The sequence below is a fragment of the Mizuhopecten yessoensis genome, unplaced genomic scaffold (genome assembly GCF_002113885.1).
Source record: "Mizuhopecten yessoensis strain PY_sf001 unplaced genomic scaffold, ASM211388v2 scaffold3229, whole genome shotgun sequence".
Taxonomy (NCBI): Eukaryota; Metazoa; Mollusca; class Bivalvia; order Pectinida; family Pectinidae; genus Mizuhopecten; species Mizuhopecten yessoensis.
Genome location: NW_018404940.1, coordinates 2,673,860 through 2,694,252, shown reverse-complemented (window position 1 = coordinate 2,694,252; position 20,393 = coordinate 2,673,860). Strand labels below are relative to the sequence as shown.

General features: G+C 34.5%; 1 protein-coding gene across 4 annotated transcripts in view; it reads right to left on the bottom strand.

The window, feature by feature from the left end:
• Positions 1 to 20,393, bottom strand: part of LOC110447179 (vascular endothelial growth factor receptor 1-like) — a 53,574-nt gene that overhangs the window by 24,580 nt on the left and 8,601 nt on the right. The window contains exons 2-7 of one of the 4 annotated variants that reach the window (XM_021492701.1): positions 12,042 to 12,235; positions 11,019 to 11,196; positions 9,528 to 9,827; positions 8,463 to 8,611; positions 6,696 to 6,767; positions 4,934 to 4,969 (exon numbers count right to left, since the gene is read on the bottom strand). In XM_021492701.1, the coding sequence (XP_021348376.1) occupies positions 4,934 to 4,969; positions 6,696 to 6,767; positions 8,463 to 8,611; positions 9,528 to 9,827; positions 11,019 to 11,196; positions 12,042 to 12,235 (929 nt within the window). Of the gene's footprint in view, positions 1 to 4,933; positions 4,970 to 5,862; positions 6,231 to 6,695; positions 6,768 to 8,462; positions 8,612 to 9,527; positions 9,828 to 11,018; positions 11,197 to 12,041; positions 12,236 to 20,393 lie in introns of those variants that run through there. The other 3 variants (XM_021492702.1, XM_021492703.1, XM_021492704.1) reach the window with 3 other exon arrangements.

The window sequence follows — 20,393 nt, the reverse complement described above, 5'->3', positions numbered from 1 at the left end:
CAAACAACTTTGATATGGTGGAATAATATTGATATACAATGAATGTATATATATATGCTTTGTGATAAATGATTAATTCAAAATAATACACAATCTTTAATATTACGAAAGATTGATAAATGTATGAATACATTTGGAAGGGTCTGCAATAAAAGATATTTAAGTGTTAAAAGTATCTGCTAAACATTCCTTATCATGAGAGTTTAGCCCGAGTCATGAATCACCTTTTGATGTTAGAATATTAACCTCGATACACAATTGTCTATTCTTGTACAATTTCTATCTTCACATTTTGTTTTTATTGGAAATAATGTTCAAACTCAAATAATTTTACTTTTATTTTATTTCCTATTGGTGATAATCTGAGTCACAATCCCAAAGAAGTATCGTTCTCAGCATTGCCATCCTTAATATAGTTATCTCCCTTATTTTATCATCCTTGTTCAAATATCAAAGATTTTTCTCTTTTCATTGATAGATTTATGATTTAAAAGATATATTTACAGTAAGTGCATAGACATATGTTCATATCAAAAATATCTTATATTATAAAAAATACATTTTCAAATACAACAGAACATGCTTTAAGAATTATTATATTTGCTAGAATACATACAGATTAAAAATTCAGAATGAAAAACATACTAGTAAGGTTATTCACTGAACATCGGTAAAAGTTAATTATGGCAATTTACATTCCAAATCCATTCCATCGGTGTGTTCTAGAATTACTAGTGTAGACATACGTTATACATTACAGTGAAACCTGTCTAAACCGGACATGACTGGGACTGATATATTTGGCTGATTTAATTATACAGAGTCTGGAAAATACCAATTATTTTGACCAATTTATATAAAGCCTGGTTTGTACTGAAATATTTGACAGATTTATACAGTCAGGCTTAAAAAGAGAAGACAGGGTATGGATTAAATATGGTAGACAAATTATAACTTAGGAAAATAAATACCAGAATTTAATATTAAAGCCACAATAAACAAGTGTCCAAATCAGACAGGGTTCGTCTAGACAGATTTTACTGTATATCGAAAGAAAAAATCAAAATGCATTATACAATGTTATGATATATTGTTAGAAACTCGGAAAATTCAAAATGCTTTTAACAATCTAACAAAATATTGAGAAAAAAACCCCAATCAAAATTAAAATTGGTTGTATTAAAGAAAATAAAGATACTAAAAGAAAAAATATATTTTTTTTACATTGAAGTAAGGACATCCTCCATTTGTGTATTCTGTAAGAGCTTATTTCAAGCACTTTTCAAAAATAATGTGTAACATGAGATAATTTTACACAAACAGTAATGTATTACTGCAGTAATGCTACATTTCAGTATCAACCGATACCTCTGTCAAAGGTGCTGTTAAGGACAACTCAACTAAGTGGCGTTACGGCGTAGTGCACACATTACAAGAAGAAAGCTTACACAAGGTATGAAACTAAATGTAGATCGAAGTACTGAGAAATTTCTTAAGAGTTTCTTACAGTATTTTTCTTCTTTTTCTGTCACATTTTTTTTTCAATTATTTGTAAATCATGCAAAAACAACAAAATTAAAATTCCACAGTTAACCACACACTCATGCAAAACCAAAAGCATATGGCTTTCATAAGCAATATGTCCAGTCACTGTTAATAATTTTTATTTACAGTAATGGAAATACATATCCTATTAGGAATCTGATGTCATCTTAGACATAAAATGTATGTTAGTATTATCTCTCCCTACTCATTTCATTTATTTATTTATTTTTTCAAATAACACATGTGATATTCAGAAAAGCTTGAGTTTTTCTCATAGGCACAACTTTTTTGAACTAATTGACATCAATTAATTATAGCCAAGTCTAAATTACTATTAGAAACAGATATTTGACATCTTTCATGCAGCAGAACTCTCTAGGTAAGGAGATGGAAATATGTATCCATACAGCCTTTACAAATACATAATGACCCTGGAATATTTAAACAAAATATTTGCATCAAGTTTCAATGCTTTGGCTTACAATGATTCATGTGAAGATCTTGTTTTCAGCAAAATTAGAAAAAAACTAATTTTTACAAACATTTATTAAAAGCAAAATTTAGTTTTACAATCTATTTTTATAATACATTAATAAATATATATGTACAATGACTATTTGTTAATCCCATCCACAGGAATCTTTTACTATTTTTTTTGGGGGGGGGGGGGGGGGTGTTAAAATATGTTTACTAGTTTTTTGTAAACAGTGAGAAACTATTTGTAGGAGATAAAACACGCTTCTTTTAAGGATCCCTGTCCCACTGCACTCTGGTTTTCCAATATACAGTAACCTCTCCTTAACTCTTTCACCCCTAGGTAACTTGAGTAGACTCTACCATACATTCATCTGGAAGAGTCTAATATGGTCTACAGTGATGAAAGGGTTAATTTCCACTTGGATATAACAGTAGTACTTCCCCTGACCAGGCAGCTCAATCAGTTAGAGTGACAGTATGTTTTACTTCCCCTGACCAGACAGCTCAATCAGTTAGAGTGACAGTATGTTTATCTGAAGTCTAGGGTTCAAATCCTGGTCTAGCCCCGCCCAAGTTTTACACTCAGAAACTGTTGTTAATTATATATTGTTTAGTTCATGTTCATTATTTTTCATAAAAGTCCTGCAAGGTATGATTTCTTTTCACTATGATTTATCAAAGCTATAGCGGTAATAATGAAAAAAGTTTCCAAAATTTAATAGTTTTTTGAAAGTGGTTTGGGGATCCTTAAGAATTTTTTTTATTACAATCCTCTGACCTCAGGCAGGGCATTTAGGATTATGATAGAAGAAGAAAAAACCTGTTTGATACGACATCAAGTGTCGACCCCTGGTCCTCTTGGGCCTGAAAATCACTGCTGCCAGAGACTTGAGATTCTCATACAATGTTCCAGTGATTGACGCTGATCCAAAGATTAATTTATTATAATATTATTGGCTGAAAGTTGTAATTTTTTTTCAAAAAAGCAGTAAGATAACAGCAAAGTCCAAATAAACAGCAAAAACAAAAAAACTACATCATATGCCAAGACAGCAGGAATACAGAAATCTGAAGCAACAAGAGGCCCATGGGCCTTAACGGTCACCTGAGTCTATAGTATTTATTTTTGTTGTTGAAATATGTACCAATTTGAGTAAAAAATAGTATAATGTTAACTTAACTTTGTCAGGACCATGAGCTGATCATTCCTAGACCAATTTTAAGTGAGATCGGCCTATTAGAACTTAGTAGCAAAATAGCGGCCATGGCAGCCAAATTGTATTTCTGATTGACCCGAAAAATAACAACACTTTGTCAGGACCATGATTCGATCATTCCTACAAAGTTTCAGTTCAATCGGCCAAGTAGATCTTTACTTTAAGTTTGAAATAGTTTACCAAAATGGCAGCTGTGGTGGCCATATTGGATTTCTGATCGACCTGAAAAATAACAACACTTTGTCAGGACCATGAGTCAATCATTCCTACAAAGTTTCAGTTCAATCGGCCTAGCAGAACTTGACTTTAAGTTTGAAATATGTTTTCAAAATGGTGGCCGTGGCGGCCATATTGGATTTATGATTGACCTGAAAAATAACAACACTTTGTCAGGACCATGAGTCGATCATTCCTACAAACTTTAAGTTCAATCGGTCCAGCAGAACTTGACTTTAAGTTTGAAATAGGTTTTCAAAATGGCGGCCGTGGTGGCCATATTGGATTTCTGATCGACCCAAAAAATAACAACACTTTGTCAGGACCATGAGGCGATCATTCCTACCAACTTTCAGTTCAATCGGTCCAGCAGAACTTGACTTTAAGTTTGAAATAGGTTTTCAAAATGGTGGCCGTGGCGGCCATATTGGATTTCTGATCGACCCGAAAAATAACAACACTTTGTCAGGACCATGAGGCGATCATTCCTACCAACTTTCAGTTCAATCGGTCCAGCAGAACTTGACTTTAAGTTTGAAATAGGTTTTCAAAATGGCGGCCGTGGCGGCCATATTGGATTTCTGATCGACCCGAAAAATAACAACACTTTGTCAGGACCATGAGGCGATCATTCCTACCAACTTTCAGTTCAATCGGTCCAGCAGAACTTGACTTTAAGTTTGAAATAGGTTTTCAAAATGGCGGCCGTGGCGGCCATATTGGATTTCTGATCGACCCGAAAAATAACAACACTTTGTCAGGACCATGAGGCGATCATTCCTACCAACTTTCAGTTCAATCGGTCCAGCAGAACTTGACTTTAAGTTTGAAATAGGTTTTCAAAATGGCGGCCGTGGCGGCCATATTGGATTTCTGATCGACCCGAAAAATAACAACACTTTGTCAGGACCATGAGGCGATCATTCCTACCAACTTTCAGTTCAATCGGTCCAGCAGAACTTGACTTTAAGTTTGAAATAGGTTTTCAAAATGGCGGCCGTGGCGGCCATATTGGATTTCTGATCGACCCGAAAAATAACAACACTTTGTCAGGACCATGAGGCGATCATTCCTATCAACTTTCAGTTCAATCGGCCCAGCAGAACTTGACTTTAAGTTTGAAATGTAAAATGTTAACGGACGACGGACGACGGACGACGGACGACGGACGACGACGGACGAAAACGGATAGCAATAGGTCACTTGAGCTAAAGCTCAGGTGACCTAAAAAGCTGAAACAAAATATTAATAATAACTAAAACCTTAAAGATACTTTTATTGTTTTTACGCTGCCAAAACTGAATCTTTCAATCATGGGGGAAAAAAGGATGAAATAAAATACATTCATATGAAATGTAAAATTGTGCAATGTAGTATATAATCAGTGTTGCATGCATGCAGGTGAAAAAAGATTCCTGGAGTGGAGATAATAGCTCCGTAGGCAATACAACCAGGCTACATGCGTGATGCATGCTTACCGGTGCTGGGGCTGCAATTTCAACAGCAACACCCGTCTACAAAGGAAATCATGGTCAATATATGTAAGAATGTGTCATTCCTGAGGAAGGGACTGCTGGGTTGCAGGGGTAGGGGTGGGGGCATGTCTTTTCCACTTTTGTTTGTTTGTATTAGCATCACAACAAATAAACAACATACATGCACTCTAGTAGATTATATTACTACAATCAGTAATAACAGTGCGATTTTTTAATTTTATTTTTGTAAATTTTATTTTTGATGAAATTCATTTATAACTGTCAAATCTATACACACGTATTGCCAGTGTTGTAGATCCTTTTCTTCAAGATTCACAACTGTGTACAAAGAAAATCAATTGATCATTCCTGTAACTAGTTCATGTCGGAGTCACTAGAGGGCACCAGATGTTGATATTTGATTCCTATATACTGTATGCTAATTTATGTACTGGTATCATTTTGATTTGAAACTGATCATGGGGCTGAAAGTTTAAAATATCAACAGAGTATTTGACATTACCGGGTATATCATATTATATGTATTAGTCATGAGCTGGACACATGAGATACAGGATTTGTAAGTATAGGGGCGGCCAGTATTTTTATTATTTATATAAAGAAAGGGACATAATGGTTGGATAGCAAAATAAATACCCCACCCTCCTACCATACAGCATTTCTCTGCCAAATTCTACACAATTTTACAATTTTCTATACAAATGTTCTTTGCAGATAATGTATCTGCAGAATGCATTGCAGCTTAAACTATATCCACAATTTGCTTTCATTCATCTGCTAAATTGCATTGGTGTTATATAATTTTCAAGTAATCACATAAATAATTTCCATAAATTGCAAATCTTACAAAATTTGGTTTGCATCAACACATTTCAAACACATTCACGGTTCTGAGAATCAACCTCACACACCTTGCCAGAAAAACCCATGCAAACTCTGTAACAGTATCACCAATTCGCCTGAAGTCTGCACTCAGATCTACCAGAATACATCAGCCATTTTCAAAATTAATGTCTTGATCACCTAGATGTTTGAAAGGAAAAGGGTCATCTTGCAATTGGTCTCCTAGACATTTGAAAGGACCATTAAATAGGTCAATATCCAATTTCCCTTTCCATACATATACAATGTAATTAATTCTGTATTGCCCTTATATTAACATGAACCTATATCTCATGTGCACAGCCCCAGTGGTAATAGTTTTAATCAATTAAGGATCATTTAAAATAAACCTCAACTATCTAGTTAACTCTGGACAGAAGCACTCAAAGCTTTCTAATAAAATAAAACCAAATTCTATCAAGCAATCTCTTTATATTTTTCCTTTTTTCATCAAACTTGGTTTCTTATTCTGATATTACCTAGGACTAGCTTAAAGTCAGATACCACCGTATTGATGGAATCAAAGTCTTGGTAGAGGAATTTGATTGCAACAAAAAATTGATATATTTTAATGTTAGAAGCATTCTTAATGTTTATTAGTGTTTCAACTGATTTTATGTTCTAATATAGCAACAAAAATCTAGCATCTAAAGCAAATATTTAAAAATTTATCAGAACAATAAATTAAAATAAAAAATAATTATTTAAATTAATTTTTAAATAATAAACAATCACTAAAAAAAAGTAAAAATATTTTTAATAAAAGTTAAATCTTCATGCTGTTAATTTTTTCAATTTTTAAAACCCAGAAACCAAATAGATTACCAATTACTTACTGCATGCGCAGGTTATTTTTACGTACCTCTGTGTCGTTATTGACGGCTGACAAATCAGGGGAGACAAAGTCAGTGGAGAGATCAATATCCTCCAAGGTCTACACAAACAAGAGTGGTTTATACAAACATCTACGAAGTAAACACAGGGTTACTGAACTTCAACAAACATGCATCACAGGAGCTTCCCATATTTAGCTCATGGCAGACACGAATTCCTACATCTTACATCATACGGCACATCTCTTATGAATTTCTGGTAGAGGACCTTTAAAAATTTAACGTGGCAGATTTCTATGGCATTAATTAACATACCAAAAGAAAGAATTATTGTGACAAGGTGAAAACATTTTGCCAGGACTTTCTTTTCTTGTAGAAAAATTTCTTAAAAATCAGATTCTGTGAAAGTTGCTCTTGACAAAGTTATTTTTTTCTTGATTGAACCATTTCAAAGCGAAATGTGTATTATGATGATAAATGAAATAATACACTTTTTCTTTTACTACTTGGGGTAGAAAGTTCTTTGAAATTTCAGCAAAATAAATAGGCATACATTTTTAAATAGGCCTAGGATTTTTTTGACTCGAGATATCTCATATATATAGAGAAGAATAATTTTCTCTGAAACTCCTACGAAACCAAGTTAACTTGTTCCTTCTGCAAAGCATCAGAAACAGTTCCTATAAGTATAAGGGGAATAAGTGTAGCCTTAAGAGTGGTAGAAATGTTAGATACACGAATTTAAATATAAATTGGACATTACAATTTAAAAGATATACCCATTATCAAGAGTTAAACTAAGTCAAAGCAGATTATCCATAATGACAGAGTCTATGGTTCATTTGACCTTGGTCGACCTTGACCGCCATGTGATGGCGAAACATGACAAGACAACACAGGGACACAAAACAATATGGCTGCCGTGTAATGACACAGACAGAAGGGAATATATTAATTGGATTTCAGAAGTCATGACCGGGTACGTACAAGCATATTGTTGGTCAAACTATTTTGAAAATAAGTAAGGAACAGCCACAGGATGTTGTCTTTTATTGATGGAAGACAAACTTAAGGGGGGTAGGATGGAAGTACAATAAAGAGGGAGTTTGGTATAGAAGGCAGTTGGTATTGGCTAGTATTAACATGCTCTGATCAACACTAACTTATAAAGAAAACACTAAGTTGTGTTTCAAAATCATTTTTTTTGTGAATAAACCTAATTAAAGTTGTCATGTATAAAAATCAGAAAGGTTACAGCTAATCTAAATTGGTTTAGTAAAAAAGAAATTGTCAGTAAGACAGAAACATTTCTGCTACAAATGTTGCTAATCATTCTCTTTCTGAAAAAGAAATTTTGAGAGCCACGATCTATGGCATTAATAAACATACCACAAGAAAGAATTATTGTTACAAGGTGAAAACATTTTGTAAACAAAAGATAAAAAATTGAAATGCAGTTTTTTCATCAATTTAAAAGATTTTAAAGACAGGGATCCAGTATATCAGACAAAAAAAATATTACCGAAGTTGTGCTTAATAAACAAACAGTTATGTAATAAATGTGTCGTAAAGTTTTGAGACTGACTGGTCCATTTGTCAAGCTATGACTGAGTGAGCGATTTACATTGTTTACAGTGTATAACAATGTGACAAAATTGTAAATTTCATATGTCATTGACTCGGGATGTTTTGCCTATCGACAGAGTGTTCAGACACGTCAATTTAATACTTTCAATATCAATTCAGAAACATTAGTTTTATTTTGTCGATGTCAGTTTCCTGGTGTTGTCACCTACCTCCTTTGACGTATAAATCCATTTCATGAAAATGACGTAGCCTGGATCGACCTTGACCTCACATTGAAGTGTAAAATTGGAACCCTTCTCCAGGATATAGTCTTTGTCTGATCCAATGAGTACGGGTGTCGGAGCTGACCGACTTCTCCCTGTATCAATTATAACAAGTTCTATACATTCTTATTTAAAAACAAAATAGTTAGGTAAATTGCTTCCTTATATATTTATCACATTAAAAAAACATCTAACAATATGTTGAATTCATCACTCAGGGCTATAGTTTTCAATATAGATATCTTGGGCAGTAAATGTAAATTTTCATGCAGCGAATATAAAAGCACATGATAAGAGCAATAACTCTCACTGACCATAAATTTAAAACTGAGATTTAACTCATTAACCCGTGCAGACTCATTTGAATTCCTCCAATTCAAAGGTTGGAATAGTTCTTTATGAAAATATCAGGGGTGAGTGAGTTAATTTCCTTTGAATTATATCTATGGTTTGTCGTATCATCAATGCTATATATTTACTGGTTTTAGGCAGGTACAACATAAAACGTATATAGATAAAAATAAACCAGGAGATGAATGCATTTAAAGTTCATTTCAAAGAACTAACGTAATTTCTTCGATTTCATTTGCGTGTATGTTATTATTTTGACACAAGCTTATATCTGGGCCCGTATTTATGAAACTGTTCAATATTCAGATTCTGTGCTCAAGCCCAATTTCTTGTTCAAGTGTTCAATTAGTAAAAATTCACATTCTGTCAAAATGATTCACAAGAGTTTTGGTGAGGTTTAAAGGCAAATACTGTTTTCACTGTTTACACTGAAGTTAAAATGTGTCACAAAAATTCAAGTTACAGGAACTAATTAAGGCTTAAGCACAGAATCCATACTTGAGTGTGAAAACGGTTTCACGATTACCAGCCCTGATCTCAGAAGGCTACATCAAATGAAGTATGCATTCATCAGTTCTGGTACATGTTTTCTGCTTCAACTCAGAAAGCTGGAAATGATAACATTACGGCTGAGACAGTTGTTTTTTCGTGTAGACTTACCAAGGTAGTTGAGATATATTTGTTTCGTATCTGTGTAGTTACTGTAGTTGGATCGACAGGCAAACATTCCAATGAAGTAAGCATTCGGATAATCCAAGACAAAACCTTTTTGTGGATCATAGTAAACAGCGTTTGCATCTCCGGTCTCAATAAGTTCGTCGGGGTACAATTTATACAGATCCACCTGGATTTCAGGGTGCGTAACTCTGCACGGAATGTATGTCTTCTGATAGTGATAAATTGCCAAACTGACAAATCTGTTGTTTTCCATTTTTAAAGGTGTGAGTAAATGGTCAGGATCTGAAATCATTAACAGAAATGTTTGTCAACTTAAGGTTCCCCGAACCACTGCCAGAAAATGAAACTATGCATTCAAAACTTTCATTTTTTCCGGCATGACTACAATTCTTATAAATCGTTTTTGAAAGAAAAGAAAACCTTGTGGTACTTTTATTAAAACATGATGGAGTTGTAACAAACGATATATATCCAACAAACGTATTCTGAGTACAAAATGTTCTGCGGGGCTAGACCTAGATTCGAACTCTTGACTTCAGATTGTTATACCATTGCTGAAGCCAACTGAGCTACCTGGACATTTGAAGTTTATGAGCCTGCATGTGCTACAGTTATATCCAAATGAAATCTAAGGGGAGGTTTCTCTACATTGGAAAAACGACAGTGCAGTGGGACAGGAATCCTTAAGGGGAGGTTTCTCTACATAGGAAAAACGACAGTGCAGTGGGACAGGGATCCTTAAGGAAATTTGTACCACAAATGGTACTACAAACTTTCTTTTTCTCAAATTTTATTCCATTCACTTATCAGTAAACGTTTAGCCTGTGTGCAATATGGAAAACCAATGACCATGATCATGACCTTTCAACTCCTTAAAAGGTTAAAACAGCGTTATGTATTAAACAAATAAAATTCACTTTTTACTTGGATCTTAAAGTGACTTTGACCATTGGCCAGAGGAAGGGGATACTATAAGCTAGAACATACAAAGTGGGTCAAAAATGTGTCACCTTGACCTTTTGGTTGAGGTGAACATTGTACTAAAAACGTCAACATAAAAATGATCACGAATCATAAAAATATTCATCAAATTTTACCCAATTATCTCCTGCATCACAAAGCTTATAATTATGACTGACAAAAGTGGGAGTGAAACAATATTCATAGCAGGTATGACCTTTAAACTCTGACGGTTGACCTCAAAAATTCAATCTCCACTACTTCTGTTGATAAGACCTTATTTTGACACTCCTCTTTTTAAAAATGCATTTTAGCAAAATGGTGGTTAATTAAGTGCAACAGCAACAAACTTATGCTGCTGACAAATTTTGGTATACAAATGAATGAATGGCAATATATTTGTACAAAGTGGGTCATCATATCTTATTTAAGTATGAAACACACTGGGGCATACAAATACCTTTTTTTTTTAAATTTAAAACTATATTAGATATATAATGCACGTATACTTACCAAATACATAGACATAAATACTGCTAAACAGATCGTCTCTGAATTCGTCGACATATAAACAAGTGTATTCTCCTGTATAGAGGTAAGTTATATTGCTCACAGTAAAGTTGGCTGCCGAGTTGTTGACACTTTGTAATAATCGATGCTCTTCAATATTTAGACCTGTGTAAGGCGAGTTCTGTAATGGCAACAGACAGAAGTCAATTTTAAGGTAAAAAGTATAATCAAGGTAAAATATATTATAACCACTAGTACCAACATGAGTTTTTTTTTTTCATTTTATTTTTATGGAAGTATTCAATATAAAACACAATGAGTGATGCACTCTACAGAATTAAAGTTGTTCGAAATCTGAATATTTGACATAAAGAAAAAAGAAAAGAAAAAAACACAAACAAAAATCCATGGTTCAAACTCAGGACATATCCACTGGCCTGCCTGGGCTTAATGGTCAATAATTATGAAAACAGTATTTCTTTCAGCCCAAGAAATCTAAAAAAAATCTTAAGTTTTAGAATATTGTTTATTCTTGAAATGCTATATTTCCTCATTAGGTAGCTGAAATAGTAAAATATAGATGAATTTATGCTAGAAAGTGAGGACCAGTTACCTGAATTGGATGAAATGCAGGAAATCAAAGTCAGAAAATATGAAAGGAATATTGGAAATTTAAGAATATTAGTGTTAAAATGTTTCTAGAATTTTTCTGATATCAAGCCTTGACAAGGCCAGGGCCTGTAATCATGAAACCATTCTCATGCTCGTGCATGGTTTTAGTGCTCAAGCCTAATTTCTGGTTCCAGTTATAAATTAACAATAAAAATCTTACTGTGTCAATTATTTGGAAAAAAAAATGAAGAGATTTAAAGCTGAATACTGTTTTGAATGTTTTCATCTGACTTTATGATCGTTTGACAAACATGATTTAAAGTGAGTTACAAGAAAGTTGGTTTGAGCACATCATCCATGCTTGAGCAATGGGAACAGTTCATGAATATGAGCCCTGGTTTCTGGTGTGCTTACCAATATATGGAAACTCCTTGTTAATCTCATGGTCACGTTGTAGACGCCCCGACACTCAATTGTAAAGGTTTGCTCCGGCGACAGGATGACGTCAGCTGCCTCCCTACCCCAAAGATCAGACCCCATATCTTCTGTGGAGTTGTCTCTATGGTCAGTGTAGATACGGATTGTAGGGCGCGGGTTGTTCTGTTTAGCTGAAAAATCAGGAACACTAATATAGAGTACCCAGGGTAATTTCCTTATATATATAACTTCTTTACATTTCGTTCACATGGGAGAATATATCAATATTTTTCATTTACTCTTCATTTTGCAAATGTAAAATATACTATCTATATTGTTTAATATTTGTTATATTTATTTTATTCGAATGACATCATACACATTATACCTCCAGTTTGTGTTGGAGTTATCTCCCTTACACATTATACCATCAGTTTGTGTTGGAGTTATCTCCCTTACATATTATACCTCCAGTTTGTGTTAGAGTTATCTCCTTTACACATTATACCTTCAGTTTGAGTTGGAGTTATCTCCCTTACACATTATACCTTCAGTTTGTGTTGGAGTTATCTCCCTTACACATTATACCTCCGGTAGCAGTGTACAGTAGAAATGGCTTGACCCTAAATATAAAGGGCATGTCTCACATAAACATGGATAGTGAATTCAACCTTCACAACACACCTACATATATATACATATTTATTACAGGGGTTATTCATTGTATAACAATATCACCCATGGCCATTGTACGCTACTGTACACTACTACCTCCAGTCTTTTCTCCCTTACATATTATACTTCCAGTCTGTGTTGGAGTTATCTCCCTTAAACATTATACCTCCAGGTAGCAGTGTACAGTAGCGTACAATGGCCATGGGTGATTTTTTTTTTATACAATGAATAACCCCTGTAATATAACATGTATCAAAATTCAAAAAACTAGAATAATGTCAGTGTGACATTAAAGCTGCTCACCACTTTAAATTTAATTGCTTCAGTAACACGTTGAGCATCAATATCTATTATAATACCTCAGACCTCAATCCGAGTTGCTAAAATGCTCAAACCCAGTTCACGAATTTCACCACCACAACACTCGAAGAATGCACCGGATATAAACATTTTGTTTTCAGCAATTATTTAAAGTATGGATGATGATTATTTGGAGAAGAGTATCAAAAGACTTTATGTAACCCACAGGTGAGTGTCAGAGACTCTACTTTCTATGATAACGAAACTATATAGCGGAAGCCAATCTGATTAAAATCATATCCTACATTCTCTACGTATCACGTGATACGTAGAGAACGTAGGATATGATTTTAATCAGATTGAGTGGAAGCATGCAAGAATGAATTATGCGCACACACCCCGAACGGAAGTGGGTCCGTCATTTCGTTCTTTGGACAGAATTTTTTTGGTTAAAAATTATGAGTTTTTGCATATTTTGGCGTTTTTTGACTGTACACTACTACCTTATACACATAGAAATTTATTTTTTCTGAAAAAATGCCTTTTTATGCTTGATTCAGCTTCACTTTCATTCATTATTGCTTAAAACTACACAAAAACTTTTAAAAAGCTACATATATAGGTCAATATATAGGTCACCTGTAGGATGTATGAATGGGGGTAACTCGCTCTTTTCACAGGCACTTCACAATTCATCACATATGTGTCAATAGTGTAATTTGTAAAGTTGATACCAAACAACAAATAATTCACAGGCTATCTCCTGATGCATTCAGATTAGATTACAGTCTATTTCACTCAGTTCAGCACATGGTATCCATGGTAACTAATACATGAAGTTGTATTTATTGAAAATGGGTAAAATATCTGTTCTCATTCTAATTACACTATTTTATATGTTTTTTTCCACTTGATTCAGCATACAGATTATATTAGCAAAGTCAATAATGTCAATAAATTATATTTCCATAATTACAGCTGAAGAAAACAATTTTGTTTCTAGTGAAATATGATAAATGAACAATGTCTGGGGTCACTGTCAAATCTAGTCGAAGAAAGTAAACAATGGTTGCTATGGTGTCATTTGTCTGATGTTTCAGAATATCTGACATTTTTGTGCTGTTCATCGGTTACAGGAAGTGTGTCTGTTGCTTGTTTGTTGTTGTGATGAGTTTCCTGGTATTCGTTTTGATATCAGTGAGCCTTGATGATGTCATAGATGCCCATTGATGACGTCATAGTTATGATGACATCAAAGTAACTATGACATCATCAAACAAGACAGAAACATGATAGTATCACTGTACTATTTTATTTTTCACATGCACATGATCTTAAAGCATCATATATAACCAAAAATGAAATTTTATCCATGAAAACTACAAACCTATTCAGGTTTTCATTTTTCAGATTACCTCCCTTTGTTGGTAGTTTGAGAGCAGAATTGGTAAAAATTCACCCGTCAGGAGAATTCATATTACACGGTCACTATTATAGTGAGAAAGGAAACGGATACATCGTTTTGGTTATTGTGTCATCTTCTAGACATTTAAAAGGTTTTAATTAAATTTTGGGAAAAAGAAAGAGATGCATAAGGTAGCAGTGTACAGTAGCGTACGATGGCCCTGGGTGATATTTTTATACAATGAATAACCCCTGTAATATAACATGTATCAAAATTAAAAAAAAAAAATCAGCACTAAAATTGGCATATACATGATGAAGTGGACTATAAGGGCTTTTTCAAAAAAAATAGTTGAATTTGTTGTGAGACTACAGTTTTGGGCATTTACAAATCTGTTATCTGTTCTGTTACCGAGTAGGCGATATTTAATTTCAGGCAGGTTTTAAGGATATACTCTTCTGAGGTTTCAATCACGTTCAAGTCTCGTTTTGATCTGGTATAACAGGTTTTTGTAATATAAAACAAATTATGATCAAGTTTATTAGCAAACACGCATCTGAAAAATATGTCAAACAAGAGGCCCAGGGGGCCTGTATCGCTCACCTGGTTATTTAAGCAATCATGGCACAATATTTACATTTGCTCTGTCATGCCAATTTGTAACCACTTCAGACATCATCATGTCACATGTAGGGTAAGAACTTGGAAGCGTTACTATGGAGACTTTATAATTCATAAAGAATTAAGGTTGTTATATATACTATTACTAGCACATTAGTTGGGTTGGAGATAAAAAGTATGTGATGGCTGTTCATTTGTCGAATTATCTTTTAAATTTTGCTCCTTAATGCTCAATAACAAATGTTAAAGATATAAAGTGAAAGCTCAGTAACTGATGAAGATTTCAATATTTTTGGATTATGTCTATTGATCATAAGACTACATGTAGATATGCGAAGTTGTGCAGTTTGTACCAGTGTGAGAAATTGGACTTTATTCTATCATACCCTGCAGGTAGGGCGTTAGAATTGTACCTGCTGCCCCCATTGCATGATCGTAAGAGTTGACTGAATTTGGGACACAAATATACTGCAGCCCCCCAAAACACACACTCACTCACAACATGCATGCATCTCGCACACAGGGGAGGCCATCCTTAATGGTCCACAGGCGCCTGAAGACCCTATTCTATGGGACGATCGTTTCTTCTTTTTTTAATAACATCCTCATTAATTCACAATAGTTCTAAAACTTCCTGTGGTGCGCAATTATTGGATTTCCTTATAAAATCAAATATGGAAGATCTTGCCCATTATATTTATTTACTATATAAACAATACCAAATGTTACCCCCTCCCCAAAGGCAAACGAGGGACCTGGGGCACATGAAAATCACAAAGTATATAAACTATTCGAAGACCTTTACAACTATGAGTAATATTTGATACTAGCATTTCTGGAACTGCAGAAGAAGATTTTTGAAATTTGCCTCCTTTTTCACCCCAAACCCAGCCCTCTAGGGGGTCAGGGTCACAAACATTATACCAGCAGACCTTCCTCCCCTAACAAGTATTTCTGTCAAATATGTACAAATTATTTTCAAAACTATGGAAGATATGGCCCGTCATGTCTATTTCCTATATAAACTATACTAAATTTTACCCCCTACTCAGGAGCAAAGGGGGCCCTGGGAGACATGAAAATCACAAATTGTATAAACCACCCATATGCCTTTACAGCTATGGGTAGTATTTGATCCTAGCGTTTTTATAACTAAAGAAGAAGATTTTAAAATTTTCCCAAATTCCCCCCCCCCCCTTTTTAGCCCCTAACTCAGCCCCCTAGGGGGGCAGGCTCACAAAATGTATACCAGCAGACCCTCCTCCCCTATCAAGTATTTCTCTCAAATATGAACAAATTATTTTCAAAACAATGGAAGATATGGCCTGTCCTGTCTATTTCCTATATAAACTATACTAAATTTCACCCCCTCCTCAGGGGCAAACGTGGGCCCTGGGAGACATAAAAATCACAAATTTTATAAACCACCCAAATGCCATTACAGCTATGGGTAGTATTTGATCCTAGCATTTTTATAACTAAATAACAAGATTTTTGAACCCCCCCCCCTTTTAGGCCCCTAACTCAGCCCCCTAGGAGACATGAAAATCACAATTTTTATAAACCACCCAAAGGTCTTTACAACTATGAGTAGTATTTGGTTTTAGCATTTCTGGAAATGGAGAAGAAGATTTTTTATTTTTTTCTCAATTTCCCCCTTTTTGGCCCCTAACTAAACCCCCTAGGGGGCCACCCCCTTATTTCATAAATGCATTGAGCCCCTGGTCCCAAGGATGCTTCATATCAAATTTAGTTAAAATCCAATCAGTCGTTCAGGAGATAAAGGCTTTTAAAGGGAAAAGTTGACGCCAGACGCTGCAGTACGGTATAAGCTCACTTGCCATTCAAAGTTTACAATGTGATACCGTCATCCACCAAAGATGATTCTGACCAAGTAAAAATAATTTCCAACAGAAAATTGTCAAAATATACCCAAAAGTGTTGTTTCCCTATATAAACTATAGTAAACTTTACCCCCTCCCCAAGGGAGAATGGATAGCTCGGGGGTCCTGAAATTTACAATTTAAATAAAGCCTCTGATGATCTTTCCATCCATGCAGACCATGCAGAGAAAATGACTGTAGTATAGGACTCTGAGTCTGGGGAAAAAGATTTTTGAAAAATTGGTTAATTTTCCCGTTGGGGCCCCGCCCTGGCCCCTAGGGTTGGGGTAGGAATCCCAATTTTACAATTTAAAACCAACTTCCTCCTCCAAGGATAATTCTCACCAAGTAAAAATAATTTCCAACAGAAAATTGTCAAAATATACCCAAAAGTGTTGTTTCCCTATATACACTATAGTAAACTTTACCCCCTCCCCAAGGGAGAACGGATAGCTCGGGGGTCCAGAAATTTACAATTTAAATAAAGCCTCGGATGATCTTTCTATCCATGCAGAGAAAATGACTGTAGTATAGGCCTCATCTACCAAGGATGATTCTGACCAAGTTTGAAAAAGTTCCATCCACTGGTTCTTGAGAAGAAGTTGATAATGTAAAAAGTTTACGCACGACGGACAACGATGGACGGAAAGTGATTGGAATAGGTCACTTGAGCAAAGCTCAGGTGACCTGAAAAGGATATTTCACACCGGTAAAAGTGTGGATACACCTGTCCAGGGTAAGAGAAAAAGAGAATTCTTGCTAGCCATAAGTCCATAAAAAGAAACAAGTGTTTTACCAGAGTGACAAACTTATATATACATGTATATCATCAATAAACAATCATGAATCAACGCATGTGGAAGTCAACATTTGTACATGTCACACAGGTGAAATTTCTCAAATCTGTTTTGAAATCTAAATAAATAAAATGTTTCTATATATAAAACAGTAAAACTTTATGAAGGATATAAAGTTTATGTGTCATAACCTATAAAACGTACTTGTACAATATTTATGACAGTATTCTCGAACGACTGTTTTATCATTTTAGTAGCCTGGCCCTACCATAGTCTTCTATTTATCGTACGTCTTCTATGTTACATGGGGACAAACATTACACATTACCGTTACACATACCCACATTACATTTTTGCACATTACTTATACACTTTAACTGACCCATTGTGAAATAAGATTTTAAACAGCAGACACGGCACCATTGTGAAGTCACAGTAAAGACAATCAGATAGCTCAATTTAACCCTTTCACCCCTATGTAACTTTAGTAGAATCTACCATGCATTGATCTGGATGAGTCCATTATGGTCTACAGTGGTGAAAGGGTTAAGCTATAGTGCCATGATTATGAGGTCCAGGGTTGGAATTATTGTCTGTCCCTGTTGCATATATTTACACTAGAACAGTTGTTGTTTTCATATATTAACTCTATCAGGGGTTTTTTCAGAAATAATTTATCAAACCTTAAGTAATGTAGGATAAATCTTTCCAAATTGCATAGTCGCAGTTTTTGACTGTGTTATTGAGATCATTAAGAGGGCCACCCAAGGGAAGGCTAAACTGAGTGCTTACTTATTATTATACAGTTAAGTGCCATTAGTGTTTGCTGTCTTTCACGTTACATCATTTTCCAATTAGATTCTACATGTTAACTTTTGAAAAATTGTTCTCCTGACTTCATTTTTTGTGAAAAATTGATGAAATTCAGAGCAAAGCTAGAGAATTTATAATAATCTAGCACTTCACTTGGTAATATCAACATACTTATTCCTTTCATAGAATTCTTATCATGATGGATTACTTGGCAAAAATAATATTTACGGAAAATTAAACATTGTGTCTATGGGAATGACGTTAAAGAATAAATTTTTATGCAGGGATGAACATTTAGGTGATATCTCAATAACACAGACATTGGTAATAAAATAAATACTACCAGAAGAAAAAACAGATAATTTTCTAATAGGCTGTTAAATTTTATCAAAATTGGACGTAAAACAAAGTCACAAATTTTGTTTTTAAAGTACATTAACATAGAATCCAATGGAGAAACACACTTAAGGCACATCAGTGTACATCAAAATGCTTTGTGGGGATGAGAAAATGGTGGTCTTTCTGAGAGGTGGTATTATATATGACTAAATAGGGATGGTCTCTTGAGCAGATTCAACTACAACTGTTTCTTTGTAAACAAGTGTATTTATACACACTATACTGTATACTCAACAGCCAGAGGGCAAGATGTATGATTCTATTGGTAACCTATTTTGCATTCAGCATCTCTGGGATAAATAAAATGAATATATATATATAGACTTTAATTGTATAGCTTTTTCTTTACAAGGCAAATATTCTTAATTCAGGTCAACACTATGTGTTTCTGTAAGTTGACTTTATACACTTAATGGACGACCAGAGGGACAAATATAGTTGTATATTGGCAACAGATTTACAATTCAGGATCCCCTGGGGTGAAAAGGCCCGTATATAATTAGTGGTTGAGGGGGCTATAACAATGTATGGTCTCGACCCAAACACTTGCCTTCTTCATCTCCAACGGAAATTAAAAGTGCATTATAATGAGACACTATTGTCCAGACTGGAGAATTAGTCGAAACTTGACCTCGGTCACTTCCTGTTTTAGTGGAATATATTTATTTACTTAAATTCTTAGGCTGTTATCCTTTCTAGTATAATTAACCAACCTACCCCTCCACCTAATCCGTTCCACTTAACATCTGTGTACAGAAAACCTGCAGAAGTGATAAATACGTTAGAGCTATAACACATTTCGTGACCAACACGCTACCTAAAACTTGTAAATACATCTATTTTAATACAAGCTAGCTAGGTGAAGTGGATCTCCAGACTTACATAAATCTTGTGCATACTGAAACTGACCGTTTTAGATCATTTAAACAAACTGCGTAAAGATCAGATAAAAATCATGAGGGTTTCCATAAGCCTCAAGTGGAAAAGTCTGATAATTACAAAAGATCAGGTTAAGAGATCAGGCTAAACTTTAAAGACCAAATGTTTTGAGGAGGATCTTCATTTTATCTGTGTGAAGTTAAATATTAATAATATGATGTTTGCTGACCATTCAATCGTGATCATTACATCCTGTTTACAGCTTTATAAACTGACCTTTGGTCAACCGAATCTCTAAACCTTGCTATGCTGACCCAGTGGTCACTATAATATCCCACCATGGGGTATATATGATTATTTGAATTAGCTCTACCCATCTTTTGGCCACAGGACATACTTATCTTATTAGTACTAAGATGATTTTACTATCCTGATTGTGCAATGATTTGGATGTAAAAATAGCTTTCCTGCTGCTCCCCCCATGGCCTGGTCGTGAATTTAAACTGCATTCCACCTTTTATTCCTTAAAAAACTTCAATGATTTTTTAAAAACAATTATAAAGCAATATCTCAACCC